This window comes from Mauremys reevesii, linkage group 2, assembly GCF_016161935.1.
Source record: "Mauremys reevesii isolate NIE-2019 linkage group 2, ASM1616193v1, whole genome shotgun sequence".
Taxonomy (NCBI): domain Eukaryota; kingdom Metazoa; phylum Chordata; order Testudines; family Geoemydidae; genus Mauremys; species Mauremys reevesii.
In genome coordinates, this window is record NC_052624.1 from 83,601,045 (window position 1) to 83,623,209 (window position 22,165).

Sequence of the window (22,165 nt, forward strand, 5' to 3'; positions counted from 1 at the left end):
AGATAACACTGTTAAGTGGGGTGGGAAGGGCCATGTTGGCTCTTTCTAAGACAGATTCTCTGTCTTATTTAAAACCATCTTCAGTCACTGCTGTTGGTCAGAGACCTTCTGTTTAGAAGCTTCCCTTTATTTCATTAGTCTTGGAGCCAGACCTCCTCCATACTTCTTTCCTTCTGATCTTACAACTTACTACTTTCAAGGCCTTTTGCTTGCTAGTTAGGGCTTTTCTTTACAACACACATTTCTCTAACCAAACTTAAGCTAATTCTAATATTTTATATTTATTCTCTGAGCAGGCTGGTGGAGTCAGAGTTGCTGAACCAGGGCTGCTTAACACACACTGACATTCGGTGTGTGCTTGTACGCTGGCTGGGAGCATCCAGACAGGGAGCTAGAGCAACAGACCATTTTAAGACACTCAGGGTTACAGGACAAATAGTGGCAGAACCTCTCACTGGTTTGGGTCACACCCCAAAACACGACACCTGCCTGGCTTCATTATTCCACCCTACCACCAGTGTGGGACCTGAGCAAAGAGCTGACTCTGCAATACATTATTGCATGAGTAGATGAATAGCCCAAGAACATTTTGCAGTTCAGCCCAGGAAATGTTCATTTCCCCTGCTAAGCAGCAGCTGGTTGTATAGATGCTGTGCACTACTAATACCACAAAAGGACAATAGAAGAAGTAGAAATCTTTTTAAGGAACAATCAGAGTCAGCTAGAAGAACATATTCACTTTCCGTGGCAGCATACCATCAGGTAAGAGAGAATTATGCTTTATGTAGAATTTGAAGGCGACACCATAGAAGAGGGATATTTACTAATGGTCTCTTATGTATCTAAGGAACTCTGTAGGTACCAACCTCCTGGTATCTGAGTTGACAGTTAAGGTTCTTAAAGGTGACAGTATAATGGGTAACAGCCATGAAACTAGAAAATGGGAGGTTTAGGTTAGTCATTATGGAGGTGGAGGGGAGAAATCTTGCTGTGAGATCAAGTAGACAGGAGAATAATTTGCCGGGATAAATAATTAAGCACAACCACCAGAGATCTTTAAGGACATATTGAAACACTCATGAATTTAGTGTGTAGGACAGTCCAGAACTAGAGCAGAGGGATGGACTGAAGGATCCATCTACCCTGTCATCTGACTGTCTCTGGATATTGTTTTTTATTTTAGATTTGTATTAAGATTTTACAAATACACAAGGTGCCAGGGTATATTACTGACCAACATGGTCCAAAAGACAACCACCCCACAACACCAATGTCTATGTACATCCCTTTAATACAGAGGAAATGGCAGAGAGGAGAAGGGAAGCGAGAAAGCATGATGATCTTATGGTATAGACACTGACCCAAAAGATCTGATTCCTGGCTTTGCCACAGACTTTCCATGTGACCCTGGTCAAATTGCTTGATCCGTTTATGACTCAGCTTCCCATTTGTAAAAAACTGGGATAATTAATAAATAAAGGCAGGCTTACCTCACAGGGTTGTGAAGATACATGTATTTATGTTTCTGATATGCTTCTCTAATATGGTGATGTAGGTCAGACAGGTACCTGTAATGAGATAGATGCACCTCCAGAAAGATGAACAAGTGCTTCCAAATATGTTCCCTTGCAACAAACCATCAATAAGTGTAGCGCACCCCACGGGTAGTGAACTGGTTAAACTATAACAAAAGAGAAATATGGTTGCTATCTACAACTATATGAAGAATCTCATTAAAATACCAAGGAGGGAAAGGAGTTGTTTTAAGGAAAGTTAAGGCTGAATACCAAGAAAGATTTCCCAATTCCTATTAGATGGTGGAATAATCCCTAAAAGGAAGAAGTGATTGGAATCCCCATTACTGAAAACTTGGCTAGACAGTTCTGTAAAAAGACAGGCTCCAATGTAACTCATTGACAGGCAGATGAAGTAACTGATTTAACAAGTCTTTCATCTCTAATTTCAAGGAAGGCATCCTACAAATAATCATACAAACAACAACAAGGGAAGGGGAGGAGTGAGGACATAAGTAGGTGTGGTATTTTAAGGAAGAACGAGAGGGTGGAATTAACAGTCACTGCAAAAGGGCAGGATAATGAATTCCATGTGAAAATTTGTCTTCAACAGAACACAGAAAAGAAATCTGAATGATTAGAGAGGAGGGAAGACCCTGTAGAAAGAACTACTGACAAAGAGCAGGTAAGATAAACTTAGAAAAAAAATTGAATCTGTATGAATTAGCCCATCCAGTCTACATGCATTTTAAAAGCATTCAAGGAATCCTCCAACATACATATTTACCATGGAAAATTAATTTCTAAAAAGTATGGACTGCTCGGGGAAGGTCAGCAGACTGGGGGAAACAAATGTAGCAGGGGCACAATCAGAAATTTCATAAGAAGGGGGCCCAACGTTCTCCCCACACTGATCAGCCCAGAGCACTCCCCCTGCTGCTCCCCCACCCCTGTCCTGAGCTCTCTCACACTTCCTCTGCACCCAGACCACACTCTCGGCCCTGCACCCACTCCACACACACTCCCTTCCTGCTGCCCCACACCTAGCTCCACACTCTTTCCCTCACTTTGCCCTGCACCCAGCTCTGTGATCTCTCCACCTCCACACCCAGCCCCAAGCTCCTACCCAGAGAGGCAGTCTGGCTGAATAGCACCATCCCCCCACAGGGGGCGGACAGTTCTGGAAGCCTACTGTCTCTCTGCTTCCCTAGGAAGCACCAAAATCCCAGATCCAACCCTTCCACCCATCTAAGGTTTCCCAGTGGCCCTTGCTCCACTTCTCCACAGAGACTGGGGGTGCCCAGTGCCCATAGGGTGCAGGAAAGACGTCAAAGGTGTGGAGGCCAAGCAGGAGCAGGATCTCACAATGCCCCTCAAATTTAGCCTGGCTACCCAGTCATCCCAGCAGTGAAGGAGCTCTGCTGTTATGCCTCCCAGCTCTGGTCAGGGGCCAACGTGGGGGAGGGGAGAGGGCTGGGCCCTCTAGACACAGGGGTGGCAAGCCGTGGGGGGTGGCCTGCCGGTCGCTGTGAGGGCAGCAGTCAGGCTGCCTTCGGCGGCATGCATGCGGGAGGTCTGCCAGTCCCGCAGCTTTGGTGGCAATTAGGCGGCGGGTACGCTGAATCCACGTGACCAGCGGACCGCCTGCAGAAACGCCACCAAAGGCTGCCTGACTGCTGTGCTTGGGGCGGCAAAAAACATACAGGCGCCCCTGTCTAGACATCTTGCCCCCCCACAACCATTGAATCACTGGAATATAGTACACATTTTCAAAAAAAAAGAAAAGCAGAGCGAGCCTAGCAATTATCATCCTGTAAGGCTAACAGCAAAACACCAACAACCTCAATGGGATTATCAGGCAATCAATGGAAATTAGGTGTATAAATGCTTGTAAAAATCCCATCAGGTGCCTACCTGCATCTTTAGGCACCTAAATACCGTTAAATCTGGTCCTTTGGGATTTAGGAGTCTAAGTCCCACTGACTGTCAATGAGACACAAGAAAGACTACAGACCTAGGTCAGGATTACTACCCCGCTCGGTGTGAAAAATCCACATCCCCGAATGATGTAATTAGGTCGACTTAACCCCTCATGCTTCTCCCATTGACATAGCTACCACCTCTTAGGGAGGGGAATTAACTACGCCAATGGGAGAAGCATCTTCACTTAAGCGCTACAGAGGCACACCAGCATCATTTTAAGTGTAGACCTGCCTTAAGTTACTTTTGAAAATGGGACTTTGACTTCTAAAACTCTGCGCGCCTTTTAGTGACACGCTGGTAGTGGCACAGCCGTGCCGCTAAAAGCTGCGTAGTGTAGACATAGCCTAAATCCTAAAAGTGACAGTTGTAATGAGTGATCAAGTCAAAGTGTCTTTCAGAGCAGATCCAGGGGATAACCCCTGGGGATCAGTGTCTCTGGCCTTAAGAGAGTTCAAACAGCAAAGAGATGGAAAATTTTACTGTGTCTTTGTTTTATTTCCTTCATTCAGTCTCTAAGGCCATGTCTACACTACACAGCTGTTAGCGACAGGGCTGTTTGTCGGCTCTCCTGCCGACAAAAAACTTCTACCCCCTATGAGTGGCATTCGCGTTGTTGCTCCTGCCAACAACGCACTGTTCACACTGGTACACTGGTACTTGCCACAGCAAAACTTTTGTCTTTGGGGTGGGGGTGGGGTTAACACCTCTGAAAGACAAAAGTTTTGTCTTTCAATTGCCAGTGTAGACATAGCCTAAGTCCATAGGACGAGCTTCCTTGCATGTAGCGTTTCCAAGGTGTGATAGGCCATTGACCATTCCTTTGTATTGCGCTGGTCCTTGAGGGCCCACCTCATTTTGACAGTTTTTCTGGACAGGCAAGGGAATCACTCTTGATTCTTCCCATCTGAGTTCACAAGTTTAAAGCAAACATTTTCAAAAAGCTATAAAGCAAAACTTACATATAAAATTTACAAAAAAATCACAGATAAAACAATAAACCAGTTTTGTAAAACAACGATTAAAAGTCCACGGTCGTGGCCACACATTAAGGTCTCGATGGTCTGGTGTCCGCAGCGGTAGCGGCTACTCCCTTCTCCTCCGCAGTCCCCCGCCTCCCCGCTATCCTCCTCCCCCCTCCCGGCCCGCCCTCCCCCCTATTTCGCTCCTCCCGGGTTCTGAAATTTCGGCGTCAAAGTCACTCCCTCCTGGAGCAACTGGGAAAGCGGCAGTCATTCATTTCATGCCTTTTTTGAAGCCTTTGCAGCCTTTGATGCATGTGCCCTGGCAGCTGCTAGCCCTTTGGCAATCATCTGTATGTGGTATGTGGACTAGATCACAGAGGCGATGGCGAGCAGACACACAGCACAGCAGCTTGCTTTTTTGCATGACAGCATGCTTTGCTTTTTTTTATTAGCCACTCTATACCTACCATATATTGCACTATCTATGATTTTTTTATATGATCCTTTGCACTTTTCCATGGCTGTGCCTTTTGCTGCCCCCCCAGCTTGCTGCTCAGTGCCCCTGGCTGCTCTGGCTCAATCTCTCCAGTCAGTCCCCTTTCCTTTGAAAAAAAATAGAATCAATCCTCCCTCAAAATAATATGGGCAAAGAATATGGGCAGGTCCCCAGTATGGCCCTCCTATAAGATGGGCAGAACTACAGAGAACCAGAGTATCAGAGCTGTAGCCAGTCTGCTGCTGCAGCAGTTCTGAGCTGAATGAATGATTCATATTCTATTCACAGGGTATTTATCTCACCAAACTGCTCCTCTCCTGTTCCCCTTCCTTGATTCCGTTCTCTCCCCAGCCTTCCTGGGCCCCCCGGTGCATTGTCCCAATGCAATAATAAAGATAAAAGGAAGAAGAAGTGAACAGTGAGTGAGATGTGAGTGATGAGTAGCAGCAAGAGCCAGCACAGGAGAGTGACCAGGAGACAGGGAGGTGTGTGAGGAGACTGCCAGAGCAGGGGGGCTTCCAGGGGGCTGATCTTTGTTTCTTTGGTGGGAGGGTGGGGGTGGGGCTGATGGCCCCTATGACCTGTATAAATGGATGGTTACCACCCAAATTGCACCATCTACTATGAAAATTAGGACCAGGCACCCCCTTGATCGACTGTCTAGATGCTGTCAGTCATCATTGTTGCCCTTCCTTTGCTATGCTGATGATGATGAACCGATGACTAGGTACCATGCACCATCAGCCCATCAGCCACCCCACCAAGCAGGAGTGGGGTGCATGTTGGTTTGCATCGGGTCTATCTGCAGCATGCAGCAGCAAAGAAAGGACATGTTGTTAAGTCAAGAGAGATTGTTTTTTTGTTTTCCCTTTGGGTGGGTGGGTGGGTGCTGTGTGCCCTGGGGCTATGCCCTGACCCACAGCGACACTGGTGCCTTTGTTAGCTCAGCCAAGCATTTTGCAGCTCCAGAGAGACTGCTGAGACTTGAGTGGGCAGACTTGTCTCCTCCAGTCCATGGTCCTTTGTCCCATGGGCTTCTTTCCTTTCTTTTGCGTCGCTCAGCAGCGCGCGCTGTGCCTGAGCCCCTGCTCTGGATTTTTTCTAAAAATTTTTTTTTTTTGATTTTCTTTCTGTCTTCTTTAAGCGCTGATTTTGATGCCCACAGATTTGCCTGCCCGATCATCCGCATGGTCCATCCGGCTCTTTTTTTGATTTTTTTTTTTTTTTTTTTGACGCCCACCCGCCGCGCCGCGCTCCCACGCTGGGCATTCAAAAATTAGGAAAGCTTTTGGGCTTTCCTGTCTACCTGGTGGCACTGCATCCGAGCTCAGATTGCTGTCCACTCGGGCACTGTGACACTGGAGATAGCTCCAATATCACGATCGATCTCCACCCCACACTATACCCATATAATATAATACCGATGCTAGCGTCTCTCTTCTTCCGTTAATGAGAGAGAGAGAAACAAAAGAGCCAAAAAAAATCGATATATGTGCCCCCCTAGTGTGTGTTGGGTTGTGGCGTAAATCGGTTTTTAGCCGTAAACCGATTTAAACGCCTAGTGTAGACCAGGCCTTACATATTTGCTTATAGCACGGAATACAGACAGTACAAGTGAGATGAATGCATGCAGCAATTGACAAGCATTGTATAGACTCTAACCACTACATACATTCTAAGACTGATACTTATTTTGAGCAACTCAACACACACAAGTGAACTGGTCTGGTCTCCAACTAGGAGTTTGTCCATTCTTACATAATGGCTGCAGCCTTGGCAAGATGCTTGGCAAGAGCTGCCAGTATCACAGAGACATCACCAGAAGCCATAAAACTTCATCAAGTAGTGAAAGAGAGACACACACCAGCCTTCAAGCGGATCCCAGGCAGGCAAGAGGCGGATGGGTGTAATCACGGGTATGCAGAAGCAAGTGCATCTGTGTGTGGGAAGGGCAGTGGCAGAGAATAACTAGGGTGGGACTGCCTAGGCATCTGTATGTCTTCACATATGTCCCCACTATAAGTTAAGGCTTGTCCAGGGCCAGTACAGGCATAAATTATTCGGTATTATCTAAATATACCTCCCTGCTGTGAAACACGGTCTCATGGAAAAAACCCCACATCTGTGATGGGTGCACTGAAGCCATGGTTTGTTTAGATGAGCAAATCAAACAAGAGTGTGAAGGGTGTGACTGAGGTGTGAAAACTCCTTTAGGGTTAAGTTTCTGAGTGCTACACTCCCTGTCTCAGCAGGGTGTTAATTAGTATCCGAGTGAGAACATCTAAAATAGACCTTTGGCTAAAAGGTCTGTTTTTGACTTGTCGGCAGTAATGCCTGTAACTCAGGGCACATCTACATAGAGGGATAATGCACTCTACAGAGCTGTGATTTCTAAAGCACACTAACAATTTGCTCATTAATTGATCTGTAGTCCCCTTGTGCATTTTAACATAGTACCACAGCACTTCATTAAAGAGCACTGGGGAACTTTTAGTGCGCACCAGCATGGGCTACATGCACCAATTAATGCCTAACTCGTTAGTGAGATGTAGAAATCATGCCCCCATATTGCACATTTCTGCACCACAGAGACAACCCCCGCAGGCTCTTAGCATGATCTAAACGTGGTTAGCATGAGTTTTTGTAACATCATGTTGAAATGAGTGAGCAACTTGACTGGAAAGATGAGAAATGTAAACTGGGTTTGCTCTCTTTTCACCAGGCGTGTGGTTCATGGCCACTAAACATTGCAAAACTATATATATATGTGTGTGTATATTTACATTTATACACATACACACTACAGCAGTGGTCACCAACCGGTCAATCGCGATCTTCAGTGGGGCTGTCGTTAAGACAGGCTCCCTGCCTGCCTGAGCCTCACACCACTCCTGGAAGAGGCCAGCATGGCCTCACGGAGGCGGGGAGGGCAGGGGTCTCCCTTCACATGCTGCTCCTGCCTGCAAGCACCGCCCCCGCACCTCCCATTGGCCAGGAAAGGGAGCTGTGGCCAATGGGAGCTGCAGGTGCAAGGCTTGCAGAGAGGGGCAGCGTGCAGAGCCGTGTGCCACCCGCCCCCTCCCAAGGGCTGCAGGGGTGCATTGGCCCCTTCCAGGAGTGGCGTGGAGCTGGGGCAGGCAGGGAGCCTGCCTTAGGGGCAGCCATGCTGTGCAGCCAACTGGGAGCTGCTGGAGGTAAATGCTGCCTGGAGGGAGGCTTCACCCCAACCCCCAGCCCTGACTCCCCTCCCAGAGCCAGCACCCTGTACCCCCTCCTGCATCCCAACACTCTGCCCCAGCCTGGACCCCCTCCTGCACCCAAACTCCCAGAGCCCATCCCCCCCTGCACTTCAACCCCCTGCCCCAGGCCGGTGAAAATGAGTGAGGATGGGGAAGAGTGAGTGACGGGGGGAGGGGCGATGGAGTGAGTGGGGCGTGGCTTTGGGGAAGGGGCAGGGTGGATCCGGGGTTGCTCTTAAATTCAAATAGTGATCTTGGGCGTAAAAAGGTTGGAGCCCACTGCACTACAGTATAGAATGCTTGAGAGTCACTGATGTGAGAAAGGGTGTGTTGGCAGCAGGGCCAGATGAACAGTGAGCCCGGGGCTATTGGATTTTGTGGGGCCCCTGTATACAAGTTGTTTTCCTAGGAGGGAGTTTGATGCAGGAGAGGGCTGGGGCAGGGAATTGGGGAGCAGGAGGGGGTGCAGAGTCTGAGAGGGAGACTGATGCAGGAGAGGGCTGGGGCAGGGAATTGGGGAGCAGGAGGGGGTGCAGAGTCTGGGAGGGAGTTTGATGCAGGAGAGGGCTGGGGCAGGGAATTGGGGTACAGGAGGGGGTGCAGAGTCTGGGAGGGAGTTTGATGCAGGAAAGGGCTGAGGCAGGGAATTGGGATGTAGGAGGGGGTGCAGAGTCTGGGAGGGAGTTTGATGCAGGAGAGGGCTGGGGCAGGGAATTGGGGTACAGGAGGGGGTGCAGAGTCTGGGAGGGAGTTTGATGCAGGAAAGGGCTGGGGCAGGGAATTGGGGAGCAGGAGGGGGTGCAGAGTCTGGGAGGGAGTTTGATGCAGGAGAGGCTGAGGCAGGTGGGGTGCAGGAGGGGTGCAGGGTCTGGGAGAGACTGATGCAGGAGAGGGCTGGGGCAGGGAATTGGGGTACAGGAGGGGGTGCAGAGTCTGGGAGGGAGTTTGATGCAGGAAAGGGCTGAGGCAGGGAATTGGGGTGTAGGAGGGGGTGCAGAGTCTGGGAGGGAGTTTGATGCAGGAGAGGGCTGGGGCAGGGAATTGGGGTACAGGAGGGGGTGCAGAGTCTGGGAGGGAGTTTGATGCAGGAAAGGGCTGGGGCAGGGAATTGGGGAGCAGGAGGGGGTGCAGGGTCTGGGAGGGAGACTGATGCAGGAGAGGGCTGGGGCAGGGAATTGGGGTACAGGAGGGGGTGCAGAGTCTGGGAGGGAGTTTGATGCAGGAGAGGGCTGAGGCAGGGAATTGGGGTGTAGGAGGGGGTGCAGAGTCTGGGAGGGAGTTTGATGCAGGAGAGGGCTGGGGCAGGGAATTGGGGTGCAGGAGGGGGTGCAGGGTCTGGGAGGGAGACTGATGCAGGAGAGGGCTGGGGCAGGGAATTGGGGTACAGGAGGGGGTGCAGAGTCTGGGAGGGAGTTTGATGCAGGAGAGGGCTGAGGCAGGGAATTGGGGTGCAGGAGGGGGTGCAGGGTCTGGGAGGGAGTTTGATGCAGGAGAGGGCTGAGGCAGGGAATTGGGGTGTAGGAGGGGGTGCAGAGTCTGGGAGGGAGACTGATGCAGGAGAGGGCTGGGGCAGGGAATTGGGGTGCAGGAGGGGGTGCAGGGTCTGGGAGGGAGTTTGGGTGCAGGAGAGGATTCTGACCTGGGGCAGGAGATTGGCGTGCAGGAAGGGGTGTGAGGTGCAGGCTCTGGCTGGGAGGTGCTTACCAGAGGCAGCTCCCAGTCAGTGGCACAGCAGGGCTCAGGCAGGCTGCCTGCCTGCCATAGCCCCATGCCACTCCCGGAAGCAGCCGGCTGCGGACACATCTCTGCAGCCCCTGGAGCGGAGGGGGACAGTATGTCTCTGTGTGCTGCCCGCGCCCACAAGCGCTTCCCCTGTAGCTCCCATTGGCTGGGGACATGCTAGGTGCCGGCTGCTTCCAGGAGCAGCATGGGGCCATGGCATGCAGGCAGCCTGCCTGAGCACCCTGCTGCACCGCAGAACTTTTAGCGGCATGGAGTTGGAGATCACTGCCTTTGATTTATTTTTGTGGGCCCCCACTTGAGCTGGGGCCCTGGGCTGCAGCACCTAAAGCCCCTGCCTTAATCTGGCCCTGGTTGGCAGGGCAGTATATCATCCATTACCTGAAACCAAAAAGCAGAATATGTTCTACAGCTATGTTTTTGGAAGCTTGGTAGACACAAAAATAGAGCAGGGCTGTGGTTGGGACCAGAGGAAGTAGACTACAATAAAATGAGCTGGAGAAGAAAAAAAAAGTGAGAGAAATGGTTTGAGAAAGAAGCAGAAGTTGATTTAATGTTTGCTGTATTCTACAAGGGCAAGTGTTTGAGTGAGGGGTTGTTACAAACATTTCTAGCCTAGTGCAGTGTTTCTCAGCCTCTTCAAATTAGATCCCTCACTAGGGATCAACATTTTTCAAAATCCCCTTACGTTTGCAATAAATAGAACAATGATAAGCCTATAGAATTTATGTGTATGTGTTTCAAGAGCCTGACAGAGAATCCCAACTGCAAAGGGCTCAGGGTTTGCAGGGAGAGGGAGATTCTCTTAGCTTTAGACTTTAATAATATTTTCAACATCCCATGACCTCCCAGATTGCCTTTCATAACATACATACATACATACCAACTGGTACTACTAATCATAATGAGCTTTCCTGGGGGGGGGGGAGGGGTACGAACCACCAGTTAAGAGGCACTGGCCTAACTGAGTACAGTGTTACCATAAGAGCCGATTTTTCAAAAAAGAGGCGCCTACGTTACGTACACAAAATAGGAAGCTATGGGAAGACACGAGGTGACTATGTACACACACATTCCAACTGCATGTGCAATATGGGTAAGTAAGTGTACAACCAGCCGACTGTGTCTGCAATTCCCCCCAAGACTCAACATGCCCTAGGGCGTGAAAGCCACTGTCTGCCAAACACAGCTGTGCGTGTGGTATGGTATTGAAACTTTCCAAAGGAACCCACAAGCAGAGTGGTTAAGCCTGTATCATTGAGAGAGGGTCAGCGCAGGAGGCAACCCATAAAGGGGGAGAGAAAGGAAAAAGCAGAAACCACATAAGTTCCCTGTCTCAAAATAGTGAATGTCAAACAACACACCTGGGGATCAAATGCAGCATAGAGATGATGGGGGTAGCCAGCAGATGCTGTTAAACCTCAAGAATCAGCTTCAGGAGCTAGCCGTATTTACAAGTCCTATTGATCAGACATTTGGGACTAGGTGGATAAACTTACCCCATAGATCAGAGTAACATGTGACCTACTGTGTGATGGGCAGATGTCCAAGAAAAACCTCAGAATCATGAGAGCAGGCAGAGCAGAGCAGAGATCGCTTTTGCTATGGTGTCAGAGAGGATGATTTGAGCATTAAGGCCATTGCTCACCCTGCCAGCCAGGATACTGCAGTGTCCATCAGAGCTGTGTATCCAAGTAAAAAAATCAGATCAGATGAGAAGGGCCCATCATGATTACCTAGTCTGACCTCCTGCATACAGAGGCCATTGAGTTCTCTCAGTAATTTCTACAGCATCCCAATACCTTGTGGCTGAACTAGTATACACATGCAGTAAGGAAGAATGTATCATATCCCTTTAGTAAACTGTTCCAATAATTACTCCCACTGGTAAAGATTTACAGAGCATTTCCAGTTAGAATTTTTCTAACTTCATTGGTGCTTATTATGCCTTTGCTAGCATCAGATTTCTTCTCCCCATTTAGCTTTTTATAGCATGATCAATGCATAGAGACAACTGAATTTAAATCCAGACACACAGATGTGGCTGCTGGATGGACTCTGCAGGCCGGCCCATTGTTTTAAGCGAGAATGCCACCTGTATTGGCACTGCAAGCGCAGGCTAAGGATGATTTCTGCTTATTACTAACATTGCCTCACCTACTCCCTGCTCTAGCTTTGCAGCTAGCAGCAGTCAGAGAACCGTTAGCCTTTCTCCAGCCCTCTTTCCTGTGCCAAAACCCCAAAGAGGATTTTAAATGTGTAAGAGGACTTTTAATTTAAAACATTTTGGAGTAGAGCAGGTTTGAACTTTGCACAGGGAGATGTTGTAAAACAAAGCCGCAGCTGCCAGCTAGCACAGAAAATAGCTGATAAATTATTACGAAATAAGAGATAAACTTCACGCTGCATGGCAGAAATCAATCACCGATGACTTGGCATTACAAGGAAACATCCTCTGTGGGCAAATGAATTCCTAATGGTCAATAGTGCAGTTTCTTGTGACTTCTACTCAAGCATCTGAAACCTCTGTCTTTTACTACGTTTGTACAGTGCCTAACACAACGGGGCCTAATCTAAACTGGGGCCCCTGGGCAACACTGCTATATAAATGAACAACAATGAAGCATGCAAATGTCCAATCTACTTTTTCTTTTTGTTTGTCAGAGGATGGTGGGAGCATGATTCAGCGGGTAGCTCCTCTGAGCCGGAGACTGGTTTGAACACCAGTAAAATTGCCTCATCATCATGGGCTTTCACAGGCCATTCTTTCTGTGCTGTTACTGGGCTTCTGTGTCACATATTCTTGGTATACAAAATTCCTGTGGGTTTCCTACATTAAAAAAATGATTATTTGCAATCAAACAAAGGAGCCAACCCATTAAAATAACACATGCTTTATGCAAGCAGCATGGGCACCTCACTGGGTTTTATCATCCCCCACAAACAGAACTGTTTATAGAAATCCTTAAATGCTACATCTACCAGTGCTCAGGGTGTCCTACGTTTTATGCTGATGAACAGATTTATTTAAGGCATTATTTGTGGAGGCCAACTCTTGATTCACTGTCTCCATGAAGAGAACCTGGCTCGCTCACTTAACTGTATTTTGCAGGTTGCTGGATTTACCTCTCTGATGACTAATTTTCCTTCTTTTATATTTTCTTTTCCAAGGCAATCACTCATCATGACCCAGCAATTCCCTGAGGTGACAACTGAATTTACCTATGATGAAGCAGCTGCAGTTTGTGATCAAGTACACATCCAGGCATTTGGGAAAGTATTTCTGCCAGCATTATATGCCCCTGTGTTTGTTCTTGGCCTGGTGGGGAACCTCCTGGTGGTTTTTGCCATCGTGAAGGGCAGCCGACAGAAAAGCATAACAGACATTTTTCTCTTGAACTTGGCTATCTCGGACCTGCTCTTCGTGATCTCTCTTCCTTTCTGGGCTTTCTATGTGATGCTTGGATGGACGCTTGGGAACATTCCATGCAAAATCATCTCCTCGCTTTATTATGTGGGTTTCTTTGGGGGCATGTTTTTCATCACTGTCATAAGCATCGATAGATACATGGCCATAGTTTGGGCAGCATTTTCGCTGAAAGCCAGAACAGTCAGCCATGGCTCTCTTACCACTTTTGGGGTGTGGGCGGTGGCCATTTTAGTTTCAGTGCCACAATTTGTGTTCACCCAGGAGACAGAGGAACAATGCACCCCCAGGTACCCTGATGATCTTAAGGAAATCTGGCCTATTTTCTGCAATGTGGCAATGAATGTCTTAGGATTCCTTATCCCAGCCTGTGTCATAAGCTATTGCTATTTTGGGATCATCAGGACATTGCTCTCCTGCAAAAATCACAAAAAAAAAAGAGCCATCAAACTAATTTTAGTGGTGGTGGTTGTGTTTTTCCTCTTTTGGACCCCATACAATGTACTAATTTTTCTGGAAACTTTAAGACACTATAAATTGGTTAACCAATGCCACGAATCTATAGACTATGCAATGCATGCGACTGAAACACTAGCATTCAGTCACTGTTGTCTCAATCCAATTATCTATGCTTTTGCTGGGGAAAAATTCAGGAAGTACCTTTGTCACTTGTTTCTAAAGTGCTGCTCATTCATGTGCCTCTGTGGGCCCTGCCACCAATACCAGGCTAGATCTCCAACTACCACTCCAGAAAGCATGCTAAGCAGCAACCAGACCCAGAATACCAGTGACCAGGATGCCTCTGTCCTTCTGTGAAAGGTTTTATTAGCACACCTTTAGAAATACACCTTCTTCAGGCTTCAGGGGGTAGCCGTATTAGTCTGTACCAGTAAAAACAACGAGGAGTCCTTGTCGCACCTTAGAAACTAACAAATTTATTTGGGCATAAGCTTTCATGAGATATAACCCACTTTACCAGATGCATGGAGTGGAAAATACAGTAAGCAAGAATAAATATACAGCACATGAAAAGATGGGAGTTAAATATAACATGTGAGTGTACCTGAATGCCAGGCATTTCTTTTGCTCAGCATTAATTATTTTTTAAAAGTACAGCTTTAATGATGACAACAGAACAACACGTAAAAACAATATTGCAGCAGAATTAAGAAAAAAAAAGAGAAAAACAGCACCAGGAAGAAAAGAAGAATTTAAGGACAGATAATTTGATAGAAATTTAGACTATCAAAGTGTGTTTGTGAATATAAATATACCTGTATGCACACACATGAATACTTTTAAGGAAAAAGCAATCTCTGTAGAGTCCATGGTCCAGCTGATAGATAGTAATGGGCAATAATTGACCGGACCGGCGCTGGCTTTTTTGCTGCCCCAAGCAAAACAAAAAAAAAAAGGGCGGGGCCACCGGAGCAGCAAAGCAGGGGGGAAAAAAGAAACAGCACGGCTGGAGCAGCAAAGCAGGGAGGAACAACACAAAAACGGTGCGGCTGGAGCATCAAAGGGGGGGGAACACGGCGCGGCTGGAGCGGCAAAGCAGGGGGAACACGGCACAGCTGGACCGGCAAACGGGGGAAGGAACACCAGCAAAGCGGGGGCGGGGGGAGGGAGAGAAACAACAGCATGGCCAGCAAAGCAGGAGAAAAACAAAACAAAAAACCCTACAGGGCGGCCGGAGCAGCCAACAAAATAAATAAATAAATAAAGCGTCCGTGCCGCCCTAGGTTTGGGCGGATGCCGCCCCGTAGAATCTGCCGCCCCAAGCACGAGCTTGCTCAGCTGGTGCCTGGAGCCGGCCCTGATATTTGATATACTGTATGTTGGGTTACTCTCAGAGTCCAGCGTAAACTGAGGAATGCTTTTGTTTTTCCATTCTTTCTGATACACCAGCATGTTCTTTTATACTGTATATATTTGGTTTGAAACCTCTTTGGGGCAAGAACCTCTTCTTATGTCTTATGGGAAGCACCCAGCACATTTCTAAAGCAGTGTGTAAAGGGTTTTTGTTTGTTTGTTTCTGGATTACTTGTTGCTGGTTGCTACAAGTATTTTATTTGTTAATGCATAGCTAATAAAATACTAATGGTTTTAAAAAGTTCTTTAATTATTATTATTAGTTTAGTACCAACAATATGCTCAGCATAATATGTAAAAAGGGCAGAGACTGGCTTTAAGTTGTTTCCTGATCCAAAGCCCACTAAAAATCAAAAGGAGTCCTTCCATTGACTTCAGCGGCTGTGGATCATGGCCTTACAGCCCAAAGCCCCAGTCCAGCCGAGCACTGCAGCATGTGCTTAAACGCTTTGTTGAATAAAAGCTGACACACGGAAGATACACCTGGAGAGGAGATAAGTAGGTTGGGATATTTTTGAAAGCGTCATCGTTTAAGTTATAAACTCAATGATTGAGTTCACACAAGCTATTCAAGAGTAGGGGAAATGGGCCATATTCAGTGCATTGTAAATATATGACTCTTAATCATGCCCTGCTAATCAATCACATTGGACTGTTTTTTAAGAAATTAAAGCAACTCCAACATCACAGTTTTCTGGAACCAAGGATACATCGTGAACCCTAAAGTATTTACAGATTTCAACTTCTCTGCCTAAAGTCTGTGAGTATAAGGAGCAGTTTAGATCTGTTGGATTTAAGGCATGTACTACCTGCCCAAGAGTCAGCTTACATATTTTATACTTCGCACTTATAAAATGATTTGAATAGCACAATAATATATGAACAGTATATAGGTAAATGTAATGAATAACAAGAAGTAGTGCAATTAGAATCTTAACCTCTTCAGAGTTCCAATGCCGACCCAGTGTCTGACAAAACCAAGGATCCAATCCTGAAAAATGAGCCCACATCGGTGGACGCCTGCGCTTTCATGGATCCTCATTGATACAGCTGGTCCAAAAAATGTCTAATTCCGAAAATTTTCAATAGAATTTTTTTTTCCACACAAAAAAAAGTTCCCTTTTTTCAACTCGCTCCCCCCTTCATTGGCTTTCATGGGGCTGTGGGAGGGCTGAGAGATCTGCTTATGCAGAGTCAGTTGGAGAACTGGGATCCAAAATTCTGGATCTCATCACCACTGAACAGCAAGGACGTTAGGATCTGAACCCACCTATAAACTTGAAACATGATAAAGCCACAGAACCACCTGATATGTTTTCTTCTTTACATGTAATTTTACTAATATCCCATTTTTGCAATTGAGTAACCAGCACTGATTAATAATGAAATAGAAATTGCTAATTAAATGCACTAGATTTAATCAAAATATTACAGCTGATGTTTTAGATGTTGACTAGAGGCATGTGGACACCCATTCTCCATTCGTTCTAATGAGAACTGGGTGCCCAGATATCTCTGATTACTTTGAAAATTTTGGCCTAAATGTTTAAACAAGCCAGATAAGAGATCTCTGCCCTTTCTCAGACTACAGTGGTGTGTGAACAGCAATGCACACTGAAGTGCTGCCCTGTAATTCCCTCCCATGGCTGCTCCAGGCATGAACTAAAAGGTTCCTAGTTCGCAGTAATATAACCCTCCTCCCTTGGTATCCTGCTGTTAATTGATTTAGCTCGGACTGACTTAACACTTGGTAAATCACCCCACATCCTTTCATGTATTTATACCTCCTCCTGTATCTTTTACTTCATATATCTAATGAAGTGGGTTCTAGCCCACAGAAGCTTATGCCCAAATACATTTGTTAAACTCTAAGGTGCCACGAGGACTTCTCGTTTTTTTACATATTCCCTTAGTTACACTTGTCAGGAACAAACGATACTTCCACCCTTCTATGTCTTCATTTACCTCTCTGTGAAACAGACATCTCCCAGGGATTTTATGAAGCTAATTTCACTGAATTTTGGTGTACCGTATTTGGAGAGCCTTGGCGGGAAAGTGCTACAAGAGGGCAAGTGCTCTGCTGGATTGAAAATGCTGGTTCAGTTTACAGACTCTCATTTTTACTATAGTGACACTTGGTTGAAATCTCAGAAATGTCTCATACTAGGAGAAGTTGTGAACTCCCCTCTTCCCCCAGAAATAACCACATTTGCTTTCCTTGCACGATGTTCATAGCTCTAGCCGTAAAAGTGCTGCTGTTATCACCACTTTTTTAACACATCTCCACTATAAAGGTAACCAATAACCAAGAGAGTTTATTTACATTGCACGGTGACATGCATTTCTGTTCATTCTGTATTCCGTGCTCCCAGCTCCAATATGTTCTTTATGTATTTAGAGCCTTATCCTAAGCCCTCTGAATTCACTTGAAATCTTTCCATTGACTTCAGTGGGCTTTGAATCATGCCCTCAATAACAAGCAACCCTCATGCAAAGAAGTTAGCTCTCTTTCAGAACCATCATGCTGCTAAGATGGCGTGTGATAATTCAGTTACTTTAAGCTTAAGACCTGTGACATTAACACAGCAAATTTAAGGCAACATGACTCACTAGCACAGATTATCTCAACTCTGAGGATTAGCCTGGATCAACACTCACCCCACAGGACCAGGACTAGTCAGCATCCAACCCAATGCATACTGCAGTGTGGAGTGTGAACAGATGAAGCACTCCACCAGGATCAGATAAAGTACTTACTGCCTGCCATAGATTAAGGGCGGATTTTGGCACTCGCCGTTGTCCTACAACAAGGGCTATAAAAGCTCTGCAGCCAGCAGGGGGAGAACACCCCAAGTGCAGGCACTGCATGGGGCTATCCCAAGTGTCCTCATGCTGGAGCTGGTAGGATACGTGAAGGGCCACAGGACACTTGCTGTGAGTAGGGCTGGGAACAGGAGGGGAGGACACCACTATGGGGTCAGGGGCAGGAGGAGGGAGACGGCAGCTCCTGGTTGCACTTTACCCTTTACCTTACACCAGGGGCTACATCAGCCTGTGGTAAGGTAAGAACAGAAGATTTCAAATGATGTCTTAAAGCCACTTTTACCTGCTCACCCCACCCCTTCTCCTCCCTGGAACCGCACGGACCATGCTGCATTTCTTGGAGGTGCAGCTCAGAATCCTGGCCTAAATATGTAACTCTCCTTCCATGTGAATGTATAATATCAAATCTAGTATTAACCGGGCCAGCTATTTCATCGCTATTAAACCCTTTCCTATCCCTTCTGTGATTCTTATTAAGGCACAATGAGCTTGTATTTGACCACTACGTTATTTCTATTTACACTTTACACAGTCAGGCAATCAGAGCCCACTGTAAGCTGCAGCCAGCACCGTATATTCCAGAAATCTACCTTCCAAAATGGAAGATAGCCCTGAGTTTCTGCAGCCGCGTCCCCATTACTTTACATAACAATGGGAGCAATTCCACACATACTATTTCTGATCTATGAAAGCTAAGGACCAGTACTAAGCAGAGTAATGGGGGTGGTTGAAAGGTTTCCATTGACCCTATTTGACGTAAAATATGTTTTCAAATAAAGAAATTTTTCCATGGAAAGTGTGTGCTTTCCATGGAAATTTTTGATCTTTCATCAAGAAACTGAATGCCTGAAAACCAAAACATTTTCACTTTTCATCCAAAAACATCATATATCCAACCTCCAAAATATTTTGATACTGAAATGCCATGGTGCCTCATGGGAGTTGTAGTTTAGGTGCCTCATGCTCCCATTAACCTCTATGGGCCAGGCTCCCTAATCTGACTACATCTTCCAGGATGCATTATGGCCATACAACTGCATGATGCATTGACGCCCCTTTCCGGGGGGGGGGGGGGGGAGAACTGTGGTACATCATGGGATACCCCACTATTAAAAATGTTCCAGTGCCACTGGTGTTAAACCTAATTGGGTGGTCCACGGCTCACCCAGGCCCACCTATGCTCTTTCAGACATTTTTAATCTGCCTAAAATCAAGATCAGCTTTTTAACAATAATGAAGCGACACTATGAGTCTGGCAGTCAAAAGCGCAAAAAAAATGAAGGCGAGGCAAGAAGACAAAGCTAAGCTAAGATAGTTTGTCATCTTATTTTAAAAAGCTTGAAGGATTGAATAGTGGACATTCATCAGAAAGTATAGGCGAGGAAACATCTGAATTATCTGCTCACTTGCCGAGTTGTGGGGATACTATGACGACTGCAAAAGTTGAACAAGTGGACTCTGAAGTGTCTCTGGAACTACAAAATATTGGTAATGTTGTCAAAGTAAGGGAAGAAACCTACTCTGAAGACATTGCATTATGGCCAAAATCTGTTTAATTGGATATGATAGAATTTTTCTTAGTAAATAAACTGAAAAACGTAGGTAAAATGGAAAATTTGAGAAGAGAGTATGAGATTGGAGGTCAAAAGCAATTTAGAGGTCTTCATGAGTCTCATTTTCTAAGGATGAAGAAAAATGGGATGACAGAAATGAGAAATTGGGTAATTTTTTCAGAAACCACCAAAGCAGTCTACTGTTTTGTTTGCAAATTATTCCCTGACCATGGTAAAGGAAAACAAACATTTGTTGATGGGCACTCTAATTGGAGAAACATTGCAAGACATATTGCTGATCATGAAACTTCCAAAGCTCATATTAATGCTATGTGTAAGTTCGTTCAAAGGTGTAAAGTATCTGGAAGAATTGATTCTGTGTTATCGGCTCAGTTTGAAAAAGAGTGTTCTTATTGGAGGAAAGTGCTGAGACGTGTTGTTGTCAGGGTCAAACTGCTGTCTTCTTTGGGACTACCTCTAAGAGGACATGATGAGTCATTGTTGTCAAATAGAAAAGGTAATTTTGAATCTGCCTTCAATATCTTAGTGAATTTGACAATTTTCTCAATGAACATTTGAAAAATTATCAGTATTGTGGCTCAGGGAAGACCAACTTTTTAATGCACCAAATTTACAATGAATTCATCACTATAATGGCAGAGCAGCTCAGAAACCAATTCACTGATGAAGTAAAGGATGCCAAGTAGTATACCAGAATAGTCGATTCAACAGCACATGTGAATCATGTAGACAGGGCCGGCTCCAGACCCCAGCGCGCCAAGCATGTGCTTGGGGCGGTATACCGTGGGGGGCACTCTGCCTATCACCGGGATGGCGGCAGGCGGCTCCGGTGGACCTCCCACAGGCGTGCCTGCGGAGGGTCCGCTGGTCCCGCGGCTCCGGTGGACCTCCCGCAGGCATGCCTGCGGATGCTCCACCGGAGCCACGGGACCAGCGGACCCTCCACAGGCACGTCTGCAGGAGGTCCACCGAAGCCACGGGACCGGTGACCGCCAGCGCGCCCCCCACGGAGTGCCGCCATGCTTGGGGCGGCGAAATTGCTGGAGCCGCCCCTGCATGTAGACCAATTAACGTTAATTTTAAGATATGTTTAACTGCAACGGTGAAGTTGTAGAGCGATTTCTTTGTTTTGTCCTGCTAAAATCCCACACTTATGAATGTCTAGAGACAACTGTTTTGGAAATCATTGCAAATTTAGGTTTGGACATCAAAAATTGTCATGGGCAGAGCTTTGATAACACCACAAATATGGCAGGAAAATATTCAGGTCTACAGGCAAGACTGAAAAATGCAAATCCCTCTGCTTTATTCATACCATGTTCCAGACATTCCTTAAATTTAATCTTCAATGCTATGGCCAAATTTTGTGAGGGAGCTACACATTTTTTTTTACTTCATTCAAAACATGTATTCCATTTTTTTCAGTTTCCCCACATCAGTGGAGTATGCTACAATCATGCTTGGAGCAGGCAAATGGAAAATATTTGACAGTCAAAATAATTTGTGGCACCAAGTGGTCTGCTCATGAAGATGCTGTTTTGACTTTGAAAATGAGCTATGAAGTTATAAAGAAAACCTTATTAGACATAGCCACATCAAATTCTGAAAAAACCACATGCGAAAACTGAAGCAAAATCCTTAGCAGAAAAATTTGAAAAGTACGATATTGCTGTTTTTACTCTTTTGTAGAACCATTTACTTCAAAGAATTACTGCCATCAGCAAATTGCTGCAAAAAGTTGATACAAATTTATTGAATGCTGCACAATTTTTAGCCTCAGTTACAAGTTTTGTCATGGAAGTTCAAAATGACTATAGCTCCGTGGAAGCAGAGGCACTAACATTAATAGAAAATATAGGTTCCTCTGATATATCTGATGAAGAGCGTAAAAAAAAAAAGGAAGTTATTTTTCAGTGAAACTAGAGACAGTGAAATCAATTTAAAAGGGAAAGAGAAGATCATCCTGGAGACAGGCAATGTTATTTGTCACACAATAACAGTGCAATTGCAGAGTAGAGACAAATCTCTAAAGAAAACTGTTGATTTATTTTGCATGTTTTTTGACAGATGTATGGATGAAAATGCTAAAAACCACTACAGTAAGAAATTAAGTGAATTCTACCGAGAGGACATAGACATAAATCTTTTTGAAGATGAAGTGAAAGATTTCATTTATTTTATCAAAAATGATGAGGTCTGCGCTTCGAGATCATCAGTTGATTTGTATAGACTTGTATATGACGGTTTTCAGGCAACCTTTCCAAATGTAGAAACCTTTCTGAAAATATTTTTAACAATACCTGTCAAAAATGCTTCTGGTGAACGTTCTTTTTCTGTATTGAAACGAGTTAAAAATTATTTGCGAAATACGATGAGTCAGGAACATTTGACAAATTCAGCAATATTGACAATTGAAAGTGCCTCTTTACAAAATATTACTTATGATGACTTAATTGATGATTCTGTAAAGAAAAAGTGTAGAAAAAAAGCTATCTGAATAAAAAAATATTTCAAATTGAATAAGTTTCTTCAGAG

At 45.7% G+C, this 22,165-nt stretch overlaps 1 protein-coding gene across 1 annotated transcript; it reads left to right on the forward strand.

Annotated features, from left to right (window-relative positions):
- The first annotated feature begins 652 nt into the window (after positions 1–652).
- CX3CR1 (C-X3-C motif chemokine receptor 1) lies at positions 653–16,074 on the forward strand. Its single transcript, XM_039521772.1, has 3 exons — positions 653–762; positions 2,128–2,199; positions 13,106–16,074. Exon 3 carries the CDS (start codon positions 13,119–13,121, stop codon positions 14,175–14,177), a length of 1,059 nt encoding a protein of 352 aa, XP_039377706.1. The 5' UTR covers positions 653–762; positions 2,128–2,199; positions 13,106–13,118; the 3' UTR covers positions 14,178–16,074.
- The last annotated feature ends 6,091 nt before the right edge of the window (positions 16,075–22,165 follow it).

Excerpts from the sequence above, each read along its gene's own strand:
- CX3CR1 (XM_039521772.1), top strand. The coding sequence starts at position 13,119 with ATGACCCAGCAATTCCCTGAGGTGACAACTGAATTTACCTATGATGAA.